The 21,670-nt window shown below is 38.1% G+C and overlaps 1 protein-coding gene across 1 annotated transcript in view; it reads right to left on the bottom strand.

Moving 5' to 3' along the window:
* TBC1D5 (TBC1 domain family member 5) overlaps positions 1 to 21,670 on the bottom strand; it is a 480,265-nt gene that overhangs the window by 116,056 nt on the left and 342,539 nt on the right. The window contains exon 16 of the mRNA XM_077811294.1: positions 9,006 to 9,112. Coding sequence (XP_077667420.1) covers positions 9,006 to 9,112 — 107 coding nt within the window. The remainder of the gene's footprint in view (positions 1 to 9,005; positions 9,113 to 21,670) is intronic.

Raw genomic sequence — 21,670 nt, 5'->3', positions numbered from 1 at the left:
AAGTAAACTAGTCATTTGAAAGAAACAGCCCCAACAAATTCATGTGCAGTAGGTTTTACTGGTACCAGGTAATTAAGAGCTACAAGGTGCTTCATTTTCCTCTTCCTCTTGTTTAAAAAAAAAAATATACCAAACATTATCAGGTTTGCGCTTGCCTGTACCACTGTTATTTTCTTCTGCTCAAAGAAGAAAAAGATTCAGTCTTTAAAAATCAGTTTGTTGTTTGGCATTAAAATACACAAAAATAATTTCGTGTCCAGTTTTTTTCTTCCGTCCTTCTATTTCACCATAGGGAAACCTCACTTATTAGAGGATGGGGCTTCACTGTGGTAATGAATCCCTAACCAATGCCAGAGGAGTACAGTAAAAGAACTTCTGCCCTACCTATTTCTGTCCTCTCCAATTCTTTCCCAATAATCCCATGTCCCCAAACACGTCTACATTTAATACCCCCTCAGTACTGCTTTTTTTGGTCAGGATATCTCTATATGGGCAGAATTAAGGTTGCCTGGGTACCCAGCGGTCAGAAAAATCAAGGACATTTTAAAAAATGTTTGGGATCACGAAGTTATCAGCATGTATAATGTTTCTTTTGACTAGCCATTAGCCAACCAAGATTTTTTTGTGGAAATTGTATTGTACTGCTTTACAGAAATATAAAGGACAAGTAAATTAATTAGGGCACAGTAATTGTGTTGCTTAATTTCTTACTATTGGAAAACCACCATACTCTTGCTTTGATATCACTTGACTATAAGCACACCATGGTTTGTACAGCAGCATTCAAATAATAGATTCCAAAGCCAGAAGGGATGATTGTGATCATCTAGTCCAGGGGTAGGCAACCTATGGCACGCGTGCCAAAGGCGGCACGCCAGCTGATTTTCAGTGACACTCACACTGCCCGGGTCCTGGCCACCAGTCCGGGGGGCTCTGCATTTTAATTTAATTTTAAATGAAGCTTCTTAAACATTTTAAAAACCTTATTTACTTTACATACAACAATAGTTTAGTTTTTATTATAGACTTATAGAAAGAGACCTTCTAAAAACATTAAAATGTATTACTGGCATGCAAAACTTTAAATTAGAGTGAATAAACGAAGACTCTGCACACCACTTCTGAAAGGTTGCCGACCCCTGATGTAGTCTGACCTGCTGTACCACACAGGCCATAGAACTTCCCCCAACTAATTCCTAGAGCATGTCTTTCAGAAAAACATCCAATTTGATTTATAAATGGTCAGGGATGGAGAATCCACCATGACCACTGGTAAACTGTTCAAGTAGTGAATTATTCTCACTATTAAAAATTTTCATCTTATTTAGAGTCTGAATTTGGCTAGCTTCAACTCCCAGCCATTGGATCACGTTATACCTTTCTTAGCTAGATTGAGGATTCCATGATTATATATTTGTTCCCCATGAAGATACTTACAGACTGTAATCAAGTCATCCCTTAACCTTTGCTTTGTTAAGCTAAACAGATTGAGTTCTGAGTCTACCACAATAAAGCATGTTTTCTAATCCTTTTAAATCATTCTTATGGTTCTTTGCTGAACCCACCCCAATTTCTCAACTAATTTCAGGAATTATTCTGTGATACTCTGAATTTCCCCAAATCTTCATTTCCATTTAAATACACTTGCTGATTAAGATGGATTGTCATAATATTTGCATACTGTTAGTTACTTAAGATGCCCATCTACCGAGTGTTATGAAGAAACTGACAATATAAATGATACCATCACAAATATATTCAGCTAGCTAAGAAACTGCCCCTCCCCTTCCTGTGGTACCACCAGGGTTATGATGATTGATGCAGGTGCTCTAGGTAACAGGCCCCTGGCTTAAAAGGGAGGGCGGCTATGAAGGATCCATGGTATTGATTAGTTGGCTTCTGAGCACTCTATTTTCCAAGGCTTTTCCTGAAAATACTAGTTGAGATCTATAAGATGCTATGGCAGGGAAGGCTAAATTATGATAGGTTGATTAAATGACAGGCATATTTGGGAAGATGGGGATCAGTTTTGGCAAGGATGGGTAAGTCTTTTTATTATGAATACTGACCCTTTAGTTTTGTAATACATCAAAATAATTGAAAAAGTGCTTTGGATATGTTGGTTTTAAATTAAATATATGTAAATGAATAGTAACTATTGACTCACTGTGCATGTATTACTTTTATACGGGCCTATGACAATATGGCTATTCCAAACACTGTTTCATTAAATTGGTAGCTGCCTGTAACACCTTTATTCTAATAGTGAAAGACAACACAAGAGCTGAACTTGAAAACTCAGGACAATAATTACTAAAATCAAATATTTGTTGTGTAAATTATTATAGAAAAACAAACGCTTAGGCGCTCAGGGCTTGGAAGATAAGTTAAGGAAAACTAATTTTAAAACATTGTGCTTTAAAACGAACGTATATTTATAATTTTAGGATCAAATTTTGAAAACTGTCCTCCTATTTGGGGCTGGCAGTCAATTGCAAGCACATATAATGGGGGGAAGGCAAACAACAGTATTTAGATTACAGCTATCTTATTACATATGTAAATCAGGTGGTTAACCATCTAAATGTTTTAATGTGCTAGGAATTTACTGTGTGTATAAAGATAGAGGCTGAAGTACCGTTCATACTTTTCGTCCTTAAAATGTATGTATATTGTGTTAAATATACTAAGGGCAAATATCAGGGTTCTTCCTGTTCTACCATTGAAAAGATGAAGATAAATTAATTTGTCTTTAGTTTCTCCTAACTTCCTCTTCCTCACCTTTCTACTATCTTCCTCCCTTTCTGTCACAATCATACAGGCCTTCTTACCCTACCTCAAACCCATCACTCAGTGGCAAGAACATCTTGCCCTCTTTCGAGCGCACGGTGACCTCACACGTCCCATCTGATTGCCTTTCCTACAAGTTTCCCATGGTGCCTACCTCACTTCTGGTCTTCCGCCTCCCCAATATTGATTTCTGGCCTTAGCTACTAGTGAGGTAACTCTTATCAGGAGGACTAGAGAAGCAAGCTGCATTGGGCTGGGACTGGAGCCACTGAAAACTGGTAATCCGCTTGTCAAGTGCTTAAAAATCCTTCTTTCTTGCCTCCCCATCAGCACAGAGCACTTAAAAAAATTAGACAATGCCCAGTTGTCAGCCTCCTGGAAATGAGTCAACTGACTCATGGCTGAACAGCATACATTATTTAAAAATAAATTTGAAGCATTATAAAGAATTGTTTGGGGAGGAGGGAGACAACTGTAGCTGCTATTACTCTAAAGTGATAAACTAACCATTATATACTAGGTATCAAAATTCCACCTCTTGAGTAAATATTAATTAATGAGTTGCTAATGTCCAAATGCTGAAGGAGACTAACTCCTGATTGGCTGCAATCTGGTCATTAAGAGTGGTAATTAATGACAGATTGCACACAGTGCTAACCAACAAAACAAACTAAAACCTGCTCCTCTCCTTTCACAAACACTGAAACAAACAATTCTGAAATAACAGGCAGCTTTCAAAGAATAGTTCCAGCTTTTCAGAAGCACCTCAGCTAATGAGTGTATAGAAAAGAATTTATCTGAAGGAGAAGAAAGTGAAGCTAAACAGCCTTTCAGGCACATGAAACCAGCTCAGAGAAAACTCTGAGATGTGGCAGCAGCTACTTAAGAAGAAAATTCAACTGAAAATAATGTACAAACAGCTCAGTTCACAATCTCAGTGATGTAATTTTTTTTCTCCTGCCATTTACTGCTCAGATCATGATGACTGTTGAAGGCTGAAATGAGAATTCCTCTAGCTGGTCGTTATATGTATGATCATGACCTTAAAATCATATATTATTGCTTACTTTCTAAGGTAGTCATTGTAATATCAGTTATGATTAACTAATAGAGCATCTTTGAGATGCCATGTGTACTTCTGCAGGGATTCAGTTGTAATTTACCATTAATATATTAAACCATTATTTTAAAATGTTACTAAATTTCTTAAAATCCTATGCCGAAAAAAAAATCAGACAAACCAGAATTTTCAGTGTGATGGGAAAAAAGTTTAAAATAAACAGCCAAATATAACATTCTAAATGATATTTTAATAGACTGGTATTGAGTAGTACCACTTCAGAGTTGAATAAAACTGTCTTATTTCTAACTAGCTTTCTCGCAAGGTAGTACAACCATTCCTGCTAAAAGGTTTGCAGACAAACTTTTATTTTGCAGAAATCTTTTGGATAAATACTGTAAGCTCTCGAACAAAGGACGGTTGTCAGGTTCTTATAGTATGTTATCTAAAATGGTAATGTTCTATGTAGTGCTTTAGTTTTGTAATAAGTCACTGTGATAAGGTTAACACTTCAACACACAACAACATACAAATAAGAACACCCAAAGATGAAAATTACTTTGCTTCTGTTGCTGTATTAGAATTTTATTTGCTAAAGGGTAAAAACAGATTTGCAAAATTCACAGTTAACTTAAAACAATAGTTTTAAACCTTTTATTCCGAGCCCTGACTGCCTTCAGGAGGGAGAGAACATCTGGTTATTTAAGGAACACAATATGTTCACATTTTCGATGACTTTTATTTCTAATTGGGTTTTTTAATTTTTTTTTATTTGAACAACTCTAGTTAGAACTATGTTTTTTAATCACTTTATATTCTTCTGACTGCCCTCCCTCAACATCTCTACTTCTTCATCTAACAGTATTTGCTTTGAAAATTCACAGCACTACCCAACAGTGGTGATGTGAAAAAAATATATGGAAAAAATTAGGTACTTTTGGGGTATTATATTCAGAGACACACCTACTACCAATTCCTTTGGGTATATTACAAGAACAATTCCTACTATTGCTCCAGTTTCTCACTCAACACACACACTTTTACTTCCCCCTTCTTTCACATCAAGTCAGTTTTCACATAACTTTCTATTCTAAAAAAGCCTAAATAGATAGAAATCCCATTGACTGATATAATTGAGAAGAATTACTGCTTACTGAAGAATTGGAAATTTGGAATAAGCGTCTTGCTAAGTGAGCTCACAATGTAGCCCTGAGTAGGGGCAACAACAGAGATTTCAAATTTTAAGTTTGAATTCCAGATTTTCTTAACTACTGGGGATAATCAAATGCACTTTGGGCACTATGTAGGCCCAAGTGTGGCTCTGTAAATATAAAGTGGCTCTGTAAAGTCTTCTGTGTTTCCCCTCAGAAGCTGTTGCAGTAACTTGTTGTTGGCTATTACAGAGCTGTGTGCTCTATTTCCAGGACACTGATATATAACTTCTGTTGACATAGAAGGGCTCTTCTACTAAGGACAGCTATAAATTTCAGTCAATAAAAAGCGAGAGGGCCGTCAGGCCAAAACCTTCCCCCCGCATCAATCCTCAAGAAGAAAACAGGGACATGATGTGTCATCGATACCACAGGGTACAAAGAGGAGGAATGGGATGCGATGAAGAAAAGGCCAATTCAGATTGACTACAGAATCATAGATCCAGAGCTAGAAAAGCCACATTAGTTAGGTCCATCTACTCCATTCCCCAGAGGCTATGGCAGGATTGTTCCCCACAGAATATTTTCGACAGTTTTGCCTAGATTGCAAGAAAAACTCCCCAAGAGTGAGATTATTTGGCATTTAGCTATCTTTCAAGGATAACCTCCCAAAGAAACACATATTAGTAAAGTACCTACACTGCTTTCAAGCTGAACCCCTGCTCTTCCCACTAAACTTCTGAACTTTGCTGTTTGTCCAGTTGAGATTTCAAGCTCCGACGGATAGAGACCAGGTCTCCCTTACACGTTTACAAGACAGTGAGTGCACTTGCTATGTGAAACAAATCATACTGGACAATGAACAATTGCCCATAGAGTGCAGTAGAGGCTCCATGGGATGGCACAATTAAAACCATAGAAAGCCTCGGAAGAAACCTTTTAGGGAACCTGCCCTAGCTCAGGGGAGGCAAATTGCATTGAACCTAATATGCCTTCTGCATCTACTGTTCCTAATGGGAAGTACACAGGAAAGCCTTAAGGGGTAGAGAAGTCAGCAAGTACTGAATTAGCTAGTCATAGCTTCCAGGTTACACTACTGTGCAGAGCCTTCTAGCCTCTCTTTGCCTTTTCCCTCAGGGAGAAAGGAAGAATTGAACTATTGTTACACCTGCAGCAGAGAGGACATCTTAATTCTCCCATGTGTACTAGTGCACAGCCCCGCACAGACTTCTGGAGTTTCTGTGACCCAAAAGACTGCAGATATAGATGCATATTTCCTTGCGTAACAACCACAGAACTCCTTTCCTTTAGTTCTTTTCTTTCACTCCATGGCAATTATGATGGACTTATACAATATTTAATATGTAAGTCTTCCACAACACTGAATTCAAACCACTACTAACAAATCCCAACTCATTTAGAAACTGGGTTTAACTCACATGTGCTTAAGGACACAGAGATGAGCCTTAAAGTTTGTCTAGGGAAAATAAGGAACAGGGAAAGGGAGTATATATCCCCCTCTCAGCTCAAGAGGTAACTGTTCTTAAGGAAAGGTCACTGAGAACAAGCTTGGCCTCTTTATCCCAGGAAGCATAGCTTTTTTTAATGCAGCCTTGAAATCAACAAGCCAATGTCATGTGAGAAGCTACTAGCCTTTCTTGGGGCTCTTCATTTTCACACATTGTTGAGGACTGCAAAATGACTCAACTTTCTGGAGGTCTTAGGGGCTTGAACATTGTTGATAAGAACGCTGTGGCTTGGCTTCATCGGATTGTATATATATTTAAAAAAAAAATTCTCTGGGAAGATCTGGCTTTCTAACATCCAGAGTTCTGTTCAGGTAGACAAGCACAGCCATACAGTGGATGCGAAGGCACTTTTCATTTGTGTTTGTGAGGACAGACAGGAAAAGGAGGATCACTTCATGACAGGCGGGAATCATTTTACGTAGAAAATGGGGAATGGTCTGAATCAGAAAGGCTCAATTTCATGTAGGCTCTTCTCACTGAACAGAGGACTACTTGAAAGGTAAGGTAAGAAATATGTTCAGACCTCTCTTAGGGTACGTCTACACTTACAGAGGCATGGAGAGTACATAGACTGCATGCCCACCCCCCGCCCCGAGCATGGGTATAAAGAGCAGTGTAGGCAGTTAGGCACTGTTAGTTAGCTAGTTTAGACAGCGAGTAAAGACAATGCCAGAATCTTAAGGTCTACACCTTACGTAGCTCTCTACATACTCAAATAGTGCCTCCCACGTCTACACTACTAGTTTTAGCCGTTTAGGGTCACGTTGCTTCCCCACTGTTGGAGCCTTCCTACACAGCAAGGAAAGATTCCAGCAGAGGAGAAAGGCTCTGGCGTCTCCTCGCTGTTGGAGCCTTTCCCTGCTGCTTCCCCTTGCCAGATCCTTTCACCGTGACGTGGAGCTAAACACTGCAGGATGGACACAGACTGCTTTTCACTCCAACACATAGCTACGTGCACCCTACACACCGCCACCTCAAAAGCACACATGAGGATGTTTAGCATGAAACTGAAGTCTCATGAGGCTGAGAATGGGTGGAACTTGTCTTTAGCTTGTCAGCTTCCATCTGTTGGAGACAGGAAAACAATTGAGCAGGAAGTCAGGGAGTCAGGAGGTGGGAGGTTGGCCCCATCTGCTAGTAGGAAGATCTATACACACATTGCCTGAGATGGCACAGAGGGCAGCTTGAGAATTTTTAATCATTATTAAATTAGTCTCATGTACCAACATATTCTCTTCCTGAATTAAATGACATGTGCTAGAGTCAGTTTGATGGCTTAACATAATTTCATCCCCCTCTCCTCAACATCTTCCCTTTAAAAATATTTCTGCTTTGTTTTGAAAAGAGAAGGCAAGAATGTAAATGCTGAATAGTTTGATTTCAGAGTCTGCTGCCTAAATCTTAAAAAAAACAAACTTAATACTATAAACTTTCTTAAGCATCAGGGAGATGACGGATTTTACCTCTCATCTTGAAAGAAATCTATGCACAAGAAGAATGAGGCAAGCAGCTGTGAGGACACGGATTTCTGCAGAAAACTGACACAGAAACAAGGAGACAATTTTTCTTAATCTATAAAAGAATACATGTCGGAAGCCAGTGACATTTTGCAGAAGACAGTCACCAACTGATAAAAGTGCAGAAATTCTTCTACTCAGAGGTGACTTGAAGGAAGCTTAGACTGTCCATTGGCAGCCTAGTGACGTGACATGCTCAGACAATCCTAACACTGGCATCACAACCTCGGAGAACTGCGAAGGATCCAGATACTGAGAAGACTGTCATCCACAGCATTATCTCAAATACTTTATTTTAAATATAAGGGTAGCTCTAAAGCTGCTGAGTGTTCAGTAAATTTACTTATGTCAGAAACATTACATTAGTAAAACAAGAACTCACTTTAACAAGAGTAAATAAAATCTGTGTGAAACTTTGAAGACTAAGAGTGGATCTCATTTTTAATTAAAAAATTGACATCCTACTACGTTTGGATGATACGGACCCTCTAGGTGCAGCTATGGTTAGCTTGCAGAATTAATAAATCACATGTATAAAAGTCTACTAGGAAATTGTGCTATGACTTCTAGACAGTTTACATTACCATAGACTTTAAATATATATTCCCGTAGCCCTGTAAGTCTTCTGGCATGTGGTCCTCTGTGAAGAATATTAAGTATGAACTACTGACAAGTGGGAAAACCTTTACTAGGTACAGTAGTTATTTGACTTACTGGAGCTGTTTGCTTAGCACGATGGTAGAAGATTACCACTTAAAACCTGGGGGAACCATAATCTAATTTCACCAGACAATTCTCCCCATGAGTAGACAGTTTCCAAAAGTAGCTCCTTGAAAAAGCCCCTCACCCCACCCCAAATGTAGGATACTGTGTCTCATTAACATTTTGTAGCACTTTGAATGTTTTATTAGAGAGGTTTACTTCCTGTACTGGTAATATTTAGCAATGGTTATCTTACCTTTGGATCTCTGAGAAACAGTGCTCTTAGGATGAGTGAGTGTACATCTCCTATAGGTGGATAGTGCATCAGAAGTCCCAAACAGGTCTGATAATTACTTGAGATCACTAAAAAATAAAAAATAAAATAAAAAGGGGGGAATACACACGCGTATATTTGGGTCTTCTAAAGGAAGCATTTTTTTTCTACACACCCTCTTGGGCAGATTTAGCAGCCCTTCCTCATGATAAGTACAAACAGACCCTCTGAAGTCAAGTTTTGCTCAACACAAGGAAGAGGTTACAGAATCAAGCCTTATATGTTGTGTGGGCTTGATCCTGTGCCCATGGAAGTCAATGCTAACGTTCCCATTTATTTCAATGGGGCACTCTGAGATTCACTATGCAATTAGTTATGTTCTCTTTCATGAAGAAACACTTTCCCCCACAACCATTCTTTACTAAAATACCCTCTTCAAATATATATTATTAAACAGACATCTATCACTTTTTGTTCTCTTTAGATTAATTAAAAATCTATTTTTGATAAGACCTCATTTAACATTAGTCTGTGAAATACTTGGGTCTCTGCTATTCATGTTCCTACATTTATCTGTTGGAGAATCCCAGTGAATTACCTGAAAATACTGAGCAACAACTAAGGATTCTGAATTCATGCTTTTACTTTTAAATACTTTTAAAATATCTCTTAGAATTTTGTGACTTGCACAGGAGACTTTTCTCTGCCTTAAGTTCATCTCCCATTGTAAATAGATGTGTACATTTCCATCCTAACTTAAGTACACAGTATAGTTCTTTGCTCTCTCTCTCTCTTTTTTGGCAAATCAATCTAATTATGAGTGCAATTATTAAACACATCTTTTCAGGCAGGTCTATGTAAACTACTTCATTTCTTTTGCACTATCTAAATTCAGGCAATCCATCTGCTACAGCTGTCAAAGCAGTGCCTATTAATGATGCTTATACTGTGCACTATACAGACTCCCTTCAACAACATTAATTGTAAATAAATTGTAAAGAAACTTTACTGTTTTGAGAAATTTACCAATCAGAATCTTAAGTGAGAAAATATCCTTGCAGAACGCACAAAGTTATTTTGATACAATAAAAAAGCCAAAATAAATGATTGTTTTGTGACCATACAGACTTACCAGTCTGATTTTTTTTTCTTTCATGTGAGTAAACCTCATCTCCTCCTGTACCCCTCCTCCCCCAAGAGAATTATGGGGAAAAGACGCAGGACTGGGCAAAATGAATAATTATAATCTGCGTAGGGAACCACTTTATCATCTTCATTTCCGTTGCTGATCCGACAGCTTGTAATTTCATACATCTGCTTTCATTTGTAAAGCACTCACTTATCCTACTCATTCTTTATCTGTTCTGCCTGTTCTTTTTCTGTCCTTTTGTTTTTCTTGTTCACATTCAGATACCTGTTTTTTCTTCTTGAAGTCACAAAGCTAGCATAATGAACACAAGTACAATAGTCTCAGTCAGAGTTCTTTCAGCTGAGTATAATGCAACTACCACATATTATACAACCAATCAAATTCTCATCTTTAAATCAGATTTAAACACACTGTACAGTAGTTATGATTAGGATCCTTTTTATTTTATTAGAGCAAATAAAAAATGCTGAAAATGGATAGTAAATTCTAAATGCTTCTATAAAGTATAGACATTTAAACTAAAGTATTTCCATTTGAACACGCCAGCCTGTCTTCTATTTTGCAATTTAAAAGGTATTAAATAGCTTCTTCTGTCTTTCTTTCTCTTGGGGACTTGGAGGGTGATTTTTTTGCTCCTCTTCTCTTTCCCCCCCCCCGCCCTTTTTTTTTAGATATTGGAGAAAATGAGTAAATATAAATAAGAACAAATTTATTTCAATGATGAAGATTCAAACATTGATAAAACTAGTATTTCAACTATAAGAGAATTACAGTAAAGCTTTAAATTTCATTGGAAGCATTACAAAAAAAGCAAAAAAAAAGCAAAAAAAAGCTAAATTCCAAAATCAAACCTTATCTCAAGGGAAGAATAAAGCTCACTCTCTGAGACAAAACTTTCTCCAAAGGCAACCTGAGACTGTGGAATGAAATCGCCCAGGAACTAAGGACCATCACAGACTTCACCTATTTCTACGCCAAGCGTAAGGCACACTTCTTTGACCTTGTCTTCTCCAATGTAAGTGCATAGCAATAGGTACGTTTGGGTCTTCAACACAAAAACCCTACCAAAAGACACTTCACTGCACACGCTTCTTCCTCTGGGAAAAGGATGAGAGAACAAACAACACATGACAGATGTGCACTATTGGAAGGTGCTTAGACATTGCTGTGATGAGAGCAATATAAAAACTGATGTAGAATAGAATAGAAGGATAGGCTCTTCAGCAGTATAAATACTTTTCATTTACATAGTATAGGGCCTGTCATACATGGATCTGGAAGTGCCTTTGTCATTCACCCCCACCCCCCAATCACTCTCATCTCCTCCTTGGTCGTTAGGCTTCTCCTCTTGTACTCACCTGCCTCCAGTCTTTTGCGAGACATCTTAATGGGAGAGAACATCTCTGCCCAGGCCCCGTCTGACCAAGACTGAGTAAAGAGTTAGGCTGCTGAAATTCCCTTCAGCTCCTCTCCTTAAAGAGACTGACGGGTTCATGTCTCTTTGGGGCCAAGTATGTGAGTTATCCTATACAACTGTGGTCTTCTTCAAAAAGATTTATTAAAAGTAGAGAGAAAATGATATTGAAACAAAAGAAATGGTTTGCCTAGCAAACCTCATCTGAAAACTTCGTAAATTCCAATGAGGTATATTCCCCTTAATTTACAAGCAGAAGAAAAGAACCCCTTACATACCTACAAATCTAGTCCCTCTGTGATAATTCCCTGGTCAACCTGACAGCCTCTCCCTACTGTCCAGAGAAGTCTCACCATATTTCTCACCTGCTCTGCTTATCCAGACCAAGCTGTTAGAGTTCATTATCGTAACAGGGTAGGTGAAAGTAACATTTCCATAAAAGATAGTTTGATCAGGAGTAACATCTGGAGGAAACGCCAAAGTCCACGCCCCCATTACAAGAACTATCCAATTTCCATCTCAGCTGGTCATTGTGGTAGCATGGATTTACTTTTTTTTCAAAACCCTCTTATCAATTTGCCTTTGCCATGAAATATACATCATCAACAGACTTCAGACCATCTGTAACATCAACTAAGTTATGCCAATGAGCCACAGTAAAAAAGTATTTTAATAACCGTTTAAAAGAAGGGAAAACAGAGAAGGATTACATGACTTCCCTTAGACCACACAGCAAGCCAGTGGGATAGCCGGGAATAAAACTTATGAGTTCTGGCTCACGATCCTCTTATTTACCCACTAAACAACAGTACCTCCTATGAAGAGATTCTTGGGAAAGTGAAGTAGTAGTCAAGTAACATAACATTTCAAAGGCAAAAGTGAGAAAGGTAAAAAACATACAAAGAAAAAAAGTACAAAGTGAAACACTGCCAAATATGGAACAGGTTGAAAACTAAACACAATAGTAGAAATGCACTATACTTTTGTCCTGACGATGACTGCAAACTTTCTTCAGGAAAAAAATTTCAAAATCAGTAGATAGGATCAATTCTTGTTTTTACTTTTTTCCTATTTTATTTTGTGAAAAATAAGTTGAAATAGTTTCTAGAGAGACTTGAAAAGTTTTGGAATGCCTCTGAGGCCCACCAGCAAGTAACAGAAATAAACCTAGTGTGTTGTGGAAAAGCGAACTTTTCAGAAGGAAAAAAATAAGTACCAAAAAAGAGGTCTCCCCAATATGGAGGAATGTATATAGTATATTATAATATAGAAGCTTTGTTCCAGAAAGGAGAAACAGCTAATTCAGAGATAATCTTGCTTCTGGGTTCCTCTAATTCTCTATGTTACTACAAATCAGAGGATGGCATATCCCAGATGAGGGGAAAATCTAGAAATGTCTGTGATAAGCGGCGGAAAGGACAGTCTTAGGGATAGCGAAGCACAGTAGCATACTATGGCACTTGTACATTCTTTTGAAATATGATGAAAGACATCCAGAAAGATGATCCGGCAGATGTTTGCCACAGCCTCTTTTTTGGCTGTTCTGCCTTGGAGGGAGCTAACCCTCTAGTTAAGAGGGCATCTACAGGAAAAAAAGGAAAGATTTTTCCTTATGGTAAATATGCCTCTGATGCATAAAATAACCCACCACGACAATCTTTGGACATTAGGAAATCCAGTATTAGTATTTGGAACAAGCACAGGCAATTTGTTAGCCTTTCTATAATGGCTGGTCCTTGTAATGAATTGTTTTAATAACAGATTTTCATCATATGATACAATTTGTCAAACAAAGCTGCAACTGTACATAATCTTGAAGTTATAAAAAGTGGCTATTACTTTTACCATTTCCAGTCCAATTCAAATGAACTTCTTGGGAATAGATTTTTTAAAAGATTCCTACTTTACAGTACAGTCGAACTCCCCTTGACTTAAAGATAATCACCTGGGAAGTTTGCATAAAAAAGGCAAGGACAAACCACCTTTGGAGAAGAGTTGAACATTGTTGAAAAGATTTGGGGAGGCAGATAAGAACTCAGTGCATTGAAATTAACAGTGTTAAACTCTTGCTATAAACCTTTTTCTTATCTGGATTTTGTCTGAACTAGCAGCATTGGTTTGACTAGTAAAAGACTTTAATAAAAGGTCTGCAAGTTTTAATTTAATCTGTTTTCCTATTCAGTTTAGCTTAAAGGACAGCATTCACTTGAACGCAGGGTTCTGGGACAAAGAGCAAAAGTTCCTGCAGAACATCATTATTCAGAGTAGGACAAGAATTCTCTAGTCTACAAACTGGAAATATTTTTACATTTTTATGACTGCTTGCAAAATATGTTTGAATTTTCCTGAAAGGGCAAATTTACTTGTGTTTACATATTGTACAGCCTTCCCAAGCATGCTGAATAGGAGCTGCAAAATGCAAAATTAGATAACAATTAAATAAGCTGTAGAAAGAATTGCGACGGGTATCCTAAATATTAAGCAAGGAGAGAAAGAAAGTTTCCCGATGATCAGTACCTGAAAAAAGCAGAAAGAGAAAAACTGCCAAATGTTAAGCCTTGTCCAGCATGAGAAAGTATAGATAATATTAAACTGTCAGAGATGGTTTTTGTTGTGTGGTTTATGGCTTCTGGAAATTCTGTTCACTACGGAATGCAGCATCTTGTCTTTATGAAAACTGCTTATTTGAATCATAGTGATCTGTCTCAATGGCTCCAAAAGAAAGTAGACACACCCTCCTCTATACATTTTGATGATTCCTGTGACGTCCTGTATCTCTTTAGCAGCCTTTTTACAGAACCAGCTGGAACCTTCTGAAAGACATATTAGACCTCATCTTCAAGAAGGAGAGCCTTGATGAATTCAACTTGGCAGATCTTCTGTAAATAGTTGCATCAGAATGAATACAGATTAACAAATTCTGTGTTGTCTGGACACGCTGTTAGTTGCGTTTCGAAGCACACAAGCCTTCCTAACAAAGAGGTAATGCCAGATGCATGTAACTTTTTCTCAGAAGGAAAGAGGTCACCAGGACTGTTAAATCTGACTCACAAGCATGTTTGTGTGTGAATTTCCTTTGGTTGTGCGTCAGGGCTTTTCATCAATATTCCTATTAGAGCAACAGGAGTGACACTGGATGCTGCAGAATCTCTGGATACCACTGTCCCTAATACAGAAACTGCAATTGACTGAGACAGGATGATCACATTACCTAGTGAACAATGGTCAATGTTCTTGTTGAAGTTAGGATAGATGTAATAGCTTTTAAACATATTTTAAGACTCAGGTTGTCTGCTGAGCAACACGGGCTTGATGCCTTCTTAGTGGGGCTCGGACACCCTTGCAGCTTTCCTGACCTTAGATCAGTCTCAGTGGGGCTCAGATACCCTGTCAGGTTCTGCTGTGGTCCTTGGTGGTGCTTAGACACTAGCCTGGCTATGTGGGAAAGCTCCCTGTTCGCAGGATATCACCCTGGGTTTATCTCCCTCTTCCCCCTGACTTACTGGCTCCATGGGTCAGCTTGGGAAAAACTGTAAGTGGTGGTATCTCCTAAACACCACCCACTCTTGGTTTCAAAATGAAATGTCAAACACTAGATAGTGCAGACCTTCATAGTATAGTCATATCTATCTTTTCTTACATGCTTTGATCAGTAGCGAAATAGTTAATGTTAACATTTAAATCATCATTAGGCCTGCTAGATACCACAATATTGAAATAAATTCACTGCCCCAAAACTTCTTTAATAGTTACAGTTGACTGTCCATTTCTTGTACCCTTCCAGAACATCAAGTGCACCTATACTTAAACTTCTGAAAACCAGATAATACAGAGTTAAACTGCATACCAGCCCTGCCCTGTAACCTTAACTCTGTCCCAGGGATATGGCAAGGGCCACTGGGGATATATAGAAGTATGTTTTAGCCCAGCTTGTCCTACAATAAGCAGACATGAGGCATGATTAAGTATATGTGCCATTTTATGTGGGAATGTTGTGTCCCACAGAACTGTATTCTCTCATTTTTTTTAAGCACCCCAACTGCCCTTCACTATGCTAAAGTCAGCTGTATTGAATGGTGCAGGGATTACTTTCTAGCAGTTTGCCACAGTGTCACTGTGATACAAGGAGAGTGCATCTGCTCTCAAAGGCATCATGAACCACTCGTTTCTGTAGTCATTTATGTGTGTTGCATAAATAGAGAAACACAATAGTCTATTCTTGCTGTGTGGATTCAGAGCAATCTGGTAGCATACATGATATCAGTGCTCTACAGGTCAGAGAGAAATAATGTTCCAGAGAGAATCCTTAGGACAAAGGTCAATAGGTAGTGACATCTGGGAACTCTGGGGCAGTCAAGAATAGGCTAGATGAAGCTTGTTCAGTCTGCCCTAAATGTGACTTTTGCCTTAGTGAGGACTAGGTCTGACTGTTTCTCCTGCTATATCCTTATGCTGCATCCCCACAATGCTCTATCTGGAAGGACAGAGTGCCATACCATCTGACAGGGCAAGCTGGGAGATCACTCCAAAAAGGTAGGATTAAAGTGCAGGGCAGTAGCAGCTGCACAGTTAAGGAGACACCAGCATTTCCATTTTAATAGAGGTGACAAAAGGTGTAAAAAATTCTGTCTTTTGGGTTAGAGCTTTGTTTTTCAATGTTCTCATAGTTTCTGCACTACTTGATTATTTTATAGCAGTTTGTGGGGAAAATACAATCTGGGGTTTGTTATTTTAGAATGCTGAAATTTGTTTTCTGTGTTTATTTTTCAAGATAAACAAATTATTGTTTGGACTGATCACAGTATCCTGGCATCACAGTCAATGTTAACCTAATACCTGTCCTTAGAACAGAATTTTCCAGTATGGATACTTTCCTGATGCTCAGCAACCACTTTGACCGTGCTGAATGGGATGAGAGGTACAGCTTCATGCGTTGGTTTGGTCACATTCAATCCCATTGGTTCAGAAAATGGGCAAGGAGCATGTGGCATATTACCTTAATGCTGCTGTAGACTAATGTCTTTCCTCTTCCTTCTATTTAATTAATGCTGTTTTCCTTGGTGATACTGCTAAAGTAAAATCGGAGTATGCATCTGGATTTTAGAGAACTTTGATGTATTGACTCTTAAACCAGAAACTTTGTTCTCAGGGCAAAATTTCCAGAAGCAAGTTCTGCAGAAGGTAACCAGAGAGCAACTAATGTGCACAAAACACATTCTCAGAAAGCAGCCAAAGGTAGGACGCACATGGTGCTACTCAGGTTCAATGGTCATCTTACTGAGCATGTCAGCTACCTGCAAACACTCAAGCTTTCAACAGAGCCTCAGTCCTGCTACATAGGATGTGGAAAAATTGGAAGACGTCCAGCGGAGGGCAACAAAAATGATTAGGGGACTGGAACATGTCTTATGAGGAGAGGCTGAGGGAACTGGGATTGTTTAGTCTGCGGAAGAGAAGAATGAGGAGGGATTTGATAGCTGCTTTCAACTACCTGAAAGGGGGTTCCAAAGTGCATGGATCTAGACTGTTCTCAGTCGTAGCAGATGACAGAACGAGGAGTAATGGTCTCAAGTTGCAGTGGGGGAGGTTTAGGTTGGATATTAGGAAAAACTTTTTCACTAGGAGGGTGGTGAAGCACTGGAATGGGTTACCTAGGGAGGTGGTGGAATCTCCTTCCTTAGAGTTTTTTAAGGCCTGGCTTGACAAAGCCCTGGCTGGGATGATTTAGTTGGGGATTGGTCCTGCTTTGAGCAGGGGGTTGGACTAGATGACCTCCTGAGGTCCCTTCCAACCCTGATATTCTATGATATGTGCAAGCGTCTTGACCCTAGCCACATTGTAGATCCAAATTTTACCCTGAATAACATTTAAAATAATGCTTCTTCAAAAGGAACCTGAGTTGCTGGGTAAAAATCAAGCTATAGTTTGGTCCCCAGATGAGTGCAAATAGAAGTTAAAAGAACTGTAAAATTTTGATTACACATGATTTTTTTTTTTAAAAAAAAGAGGGGGCTGTAACTAACGAACCGCTGGATTACACAATTTCAAATTTGGACAACTATCCTGGATTCCCATGAGGCACAGCAAATTTCAAGACAATCCAAGTAAATATGTTGATTTTAGAGCACTTAGACAAATCAGCTGCTAAACAGTAAACTAGTCTCAATCTTAACTATGGTTAAGTTATAGAATTAGGGGCAGTTCACATCTTTCAGTGCCATTGTCCCAATCTGTAGCCAATCTCAGGCAATTTATACTCGGCTAACATTCCGAAGGTTTTCTTAGCAACCAAAAGGGCTAGATCTTAACATACTGGAGAACAAAATGGCAGTCTCAGAAAAAGCACCTGTTTGATTAAATTAATGAACCAGCTCAATCCAACTGATTATATCAAGAAGTCAGTTAAAGGGTTTTCCTTTGTATCTAGTTATTTAAATTTTATGGAATGTTCAACTCATATAAGTCTCAGAGTAACAGCCGTGTTAGTCTGTATTTGCAAAAAGAAAAGGAGTACTTGTGGCACCTTAGAGACTAACCAATTTATTTGAGCATGAGCTTTCGTGAGCTACAGCTCACTTCATCGGATGCATAAAAGTGAGCTGTAGCTCACGAAAGCTTATGCTCAAATAAATTGATTAGTCTCTAAGGTGCCACAAGTACTCATATAAGTCTGTAACATGATTACATACTGAAGATCGTTATAAACGCTGAGCAGAAAAACTGATGTGGGTGCACTCAAAAGGACTAATTTTCCAACAGTTCAGTGTTTGTAACATCTAAAAGATCAGGTTCTGAATAGTCAGAAATAAATAAGCATTTGACAGAAGAGTGACTCTTCTCTATTAGGGATTGATGAACTACAAAACTTGTAAAAATATGAGATGTGGCGAATAACACACCCCAAAATAAGAACAAAATGTAACAAAATTTGAAGATAAAATAATATAAAGAGAAGGAAGAATAGATGGATATACCCTGGCTGTTAACGTTATGCAATATTAGTGAATCCTTGTGGACTAGGCAATGTCAGGATAAAGGACGTCCAGGTTCAGAATCATCTGATGTTACAAGGTTTTCATGATAATCACTGCCAACCGCAAATGGAATGGACACTATATTTGCCGGGGACAGCAGATGGCTAATTAAGAAAATGAAACCTTTGTTTTTCTAAAACTTGGTCAGGATCTTTCCTATTGCTGGTGATGGGGATGCGATGTAGATAAACTTCCCCCAAGAGAGAATGGACAAGGCATCTATTGCAGTCTTGAGAACTGTCATTCTGTGCTCACAGAAATATGAAATAGATTTTTCCGGGGTGCTCCTCCATTAAAGAAAGATCCAGTTTACCACTGACCCAGTAACCATTCATGAGCAGAGGCAGAGGTCTGTGGATTAACTGTGCCTGTCTGTGACCAAGTTTTCATTTCTTGCCAGCCAAGAGATGCCTAGGAGTGTATTGTTTGACATTGCCCAGTCCTCATAGACTTTTAAGGCCAGAAGGGACCATCATGATCATCTAGTCTGACCTCCTGCATCCACATGGAGTCCCAACACAGGAATGGTGATACTAATTCTCCCTTCTATTTTACATAACAATTTTTTCTTATAGAGTAGCCATTTAGTTGAAGTAAATATAACTTCCTGAACATCTTGTTGTATAACAGATGTCACAAAAGTACTAAGTAAACTATTCAGAGCTGGGACTGTGGCTCATTTACTTCCACAAAGTATCCAGCACACTTTTGGGTATGCAATAATAATAATGATGATAATGGACATATCTGGTTTTAAAGCAGAAACTAATCGTACAAATGGAAAAGCAGTCATTTTGTCTATTCAGCTACCGTCAAATGCTGATGTACTTACAATGGCCTCACATCAGACAAATATGCAAAACATTAGCAGCCTCTCTATTTGTTTTTCGACTTGAAAGAAAAGATATTTCACTGCTGTATTTTCTGATTTTTTTTCTGAAATACAAAAATATTCAGTTGTACTCCAGTTGCATATTTGTGCAGTGAAAAAACCCCCCATGAAATAAATGTCCTCAAACCTCCTTTCTGAACTCATCACCTTCTGCTAATGGAGATATATTTCCATGCTCTAACATAAGAAAAGAGTATGTGCATACTTCAGATCCAAGATTTAACAGATAGGAAAATAACTTTGATATTGTGCATGAATTTTTCCACAAAATGGCAGATAATTTTTACAACCACAAAAATGCATTAGGCCTTGATCCTGAAATTGGACGTTAACTGGGGGCTCTGTCTGCCTGTGCAGACTCTCATTGACTGATGGGGTTTTGCATGTGTACAGAGGTGCATCTGTGCACAGCAGGTTTCAGAATTCATGAACATGCTTAAATATTTGTAATCTTCTGAATGATCCTGTCATTACAACCACATTTTTCATAGGTACAATATGTAACAGTCTAATTTTTTTATTTCATATCTAGTCTATTTTTAAAATAAAGGGTAAAATTATAGCAGAAATACACTTTCTTGAAGCCATGCTCTTGAGAGCAAGATAACAAAATACTGTATGTATGGCAGCAAGAACAAAAAACAAACAAGGAATAGTTTAAAAAATCTAACATGCACAGTATTTAAGAGCTAACCTAAATTTTATACATGAAAATGTTGTCATTATTACAGCTTTATCATAGGTTGTGGTTGGCTTTGCAATAAGTCATTTTGTTTTAGAACTTCTAATATTAACTCTCTTGGTTTAAAATGTACAGAGTTTTAAATTTCAAACTTTCCAGTCCATTAGTTTAAAGGATGGGTAATTATTATTGGGTATTTTTAATTAAAACAAAACAAAACCTAACAAATGAATACTACAAATGGAAGTTTTCCCACAAATATTTGCTTTAAAAAATTTCAGAACAGAACTTGGTATCACAAGACTCCTAAAATGTTTTGTTTTCTCCTCAAAGCTCAGCTACTAGCAATGATAAAAAAAAATTGCTGAAAACTGTAAAAGCATACTGATTTTGATCCACAGACACTCTTTCTCCCTAAAGTCAAGAAATGTGAAAAGCCTCCATACTTATTTTGAGTCTGGGTTTGACAGTGTATTCTGTACTTATGTCTGGCTACATTGCTGTACCACCCTCGTACGCTTAAAAATAATTAAAAATGTCCACATCAGTGTAAGTTATTTATCTTTATATTTATGTTTACTTAAACAGCAAAGGTGCCCTGCCATCAATTACAAATACAGTATATCTGGCTTTGGCAAACTAGCTCCATTTGTAAAAGCTACTTACAGTGGCTGTACTAGTCATGGATTCTCAGAACACTATTTCAGTTCATAGCTACTTCATACCAGTGCTTGTGCCTAAGTTTGCAAGAAACCAAAAGTTTAGGGAGTGCTCGTGTGTGCACAGACCATTTTCCCACAATATCCTTTTTTAGAGGGGAACAATAATAATAAAAAAAATTGATTTTTAAAAAAAATCTGTTTCCATATGCATCCGATACATCTGATGAAGTGAGCTGTAGCTCACGAAAGCTTATGCTCAAATAAATTTGTTAGTCTCTAAGGTGCCATAAGTACTCCTTTTCTTTTTGTTACTATACATTCACCCTAAATTTTTCCAACAAAATTTTCAAGACTACTTCCACTTATGTGGAAGACTATGTTTCAAGACTACTTCCACTTCTAATGTGCCTTCACAACCATCAGATTTATTTTATAGACCGCAGTGGTTCTGAATCAGATCATTCTCAAACAGAAACAGGCATTTTAAAACCTCAACAATGAGTTCAGTGGCAGCATCATCACGAGGAATCTAAGGTCCCTATTCTGCTAGTGCTTATACATGATTAACTTTATGTACACAAGTAGTCCCACAATTGTCAGTAGACCTAGTGCATGTGTAAAGCACATGCTTAAGAATCTGCAGGACTGGACCATAAAATAGCAGGCACAGATGTGTTTGGAACTATGTGTCCTAGATCTTGTTGGACCTAAAGCACTGTTATAAACTAATGGTAATGGGTATGTGTAAAATTTTGACGAGTGTGCTATAAAAATGTATATAGTGTTGTTGTAGCTGTGTCAGTCCTTGAATCT

This window comes from Eretmochelys imbricata, chromosome 2 (assembly GCF_965152235.1).
Source record: "Eretmochelys imbricata isolate rEreImb1 chromosome 2, rEreImb1.hap1, whole genome shotgun sequence".
Classification (NCBI taxonomy): domain Eukaryota; kingdom Metazoa; phylum Chordata; order Testudines; family Cheloniidae; genus Eretmochelys; species Eretmochelys imbricata.
Note: the sequence above shows the minus strand (reverse complement) of the source record. Positions and strands in the feature narration are given on the sequence as shown.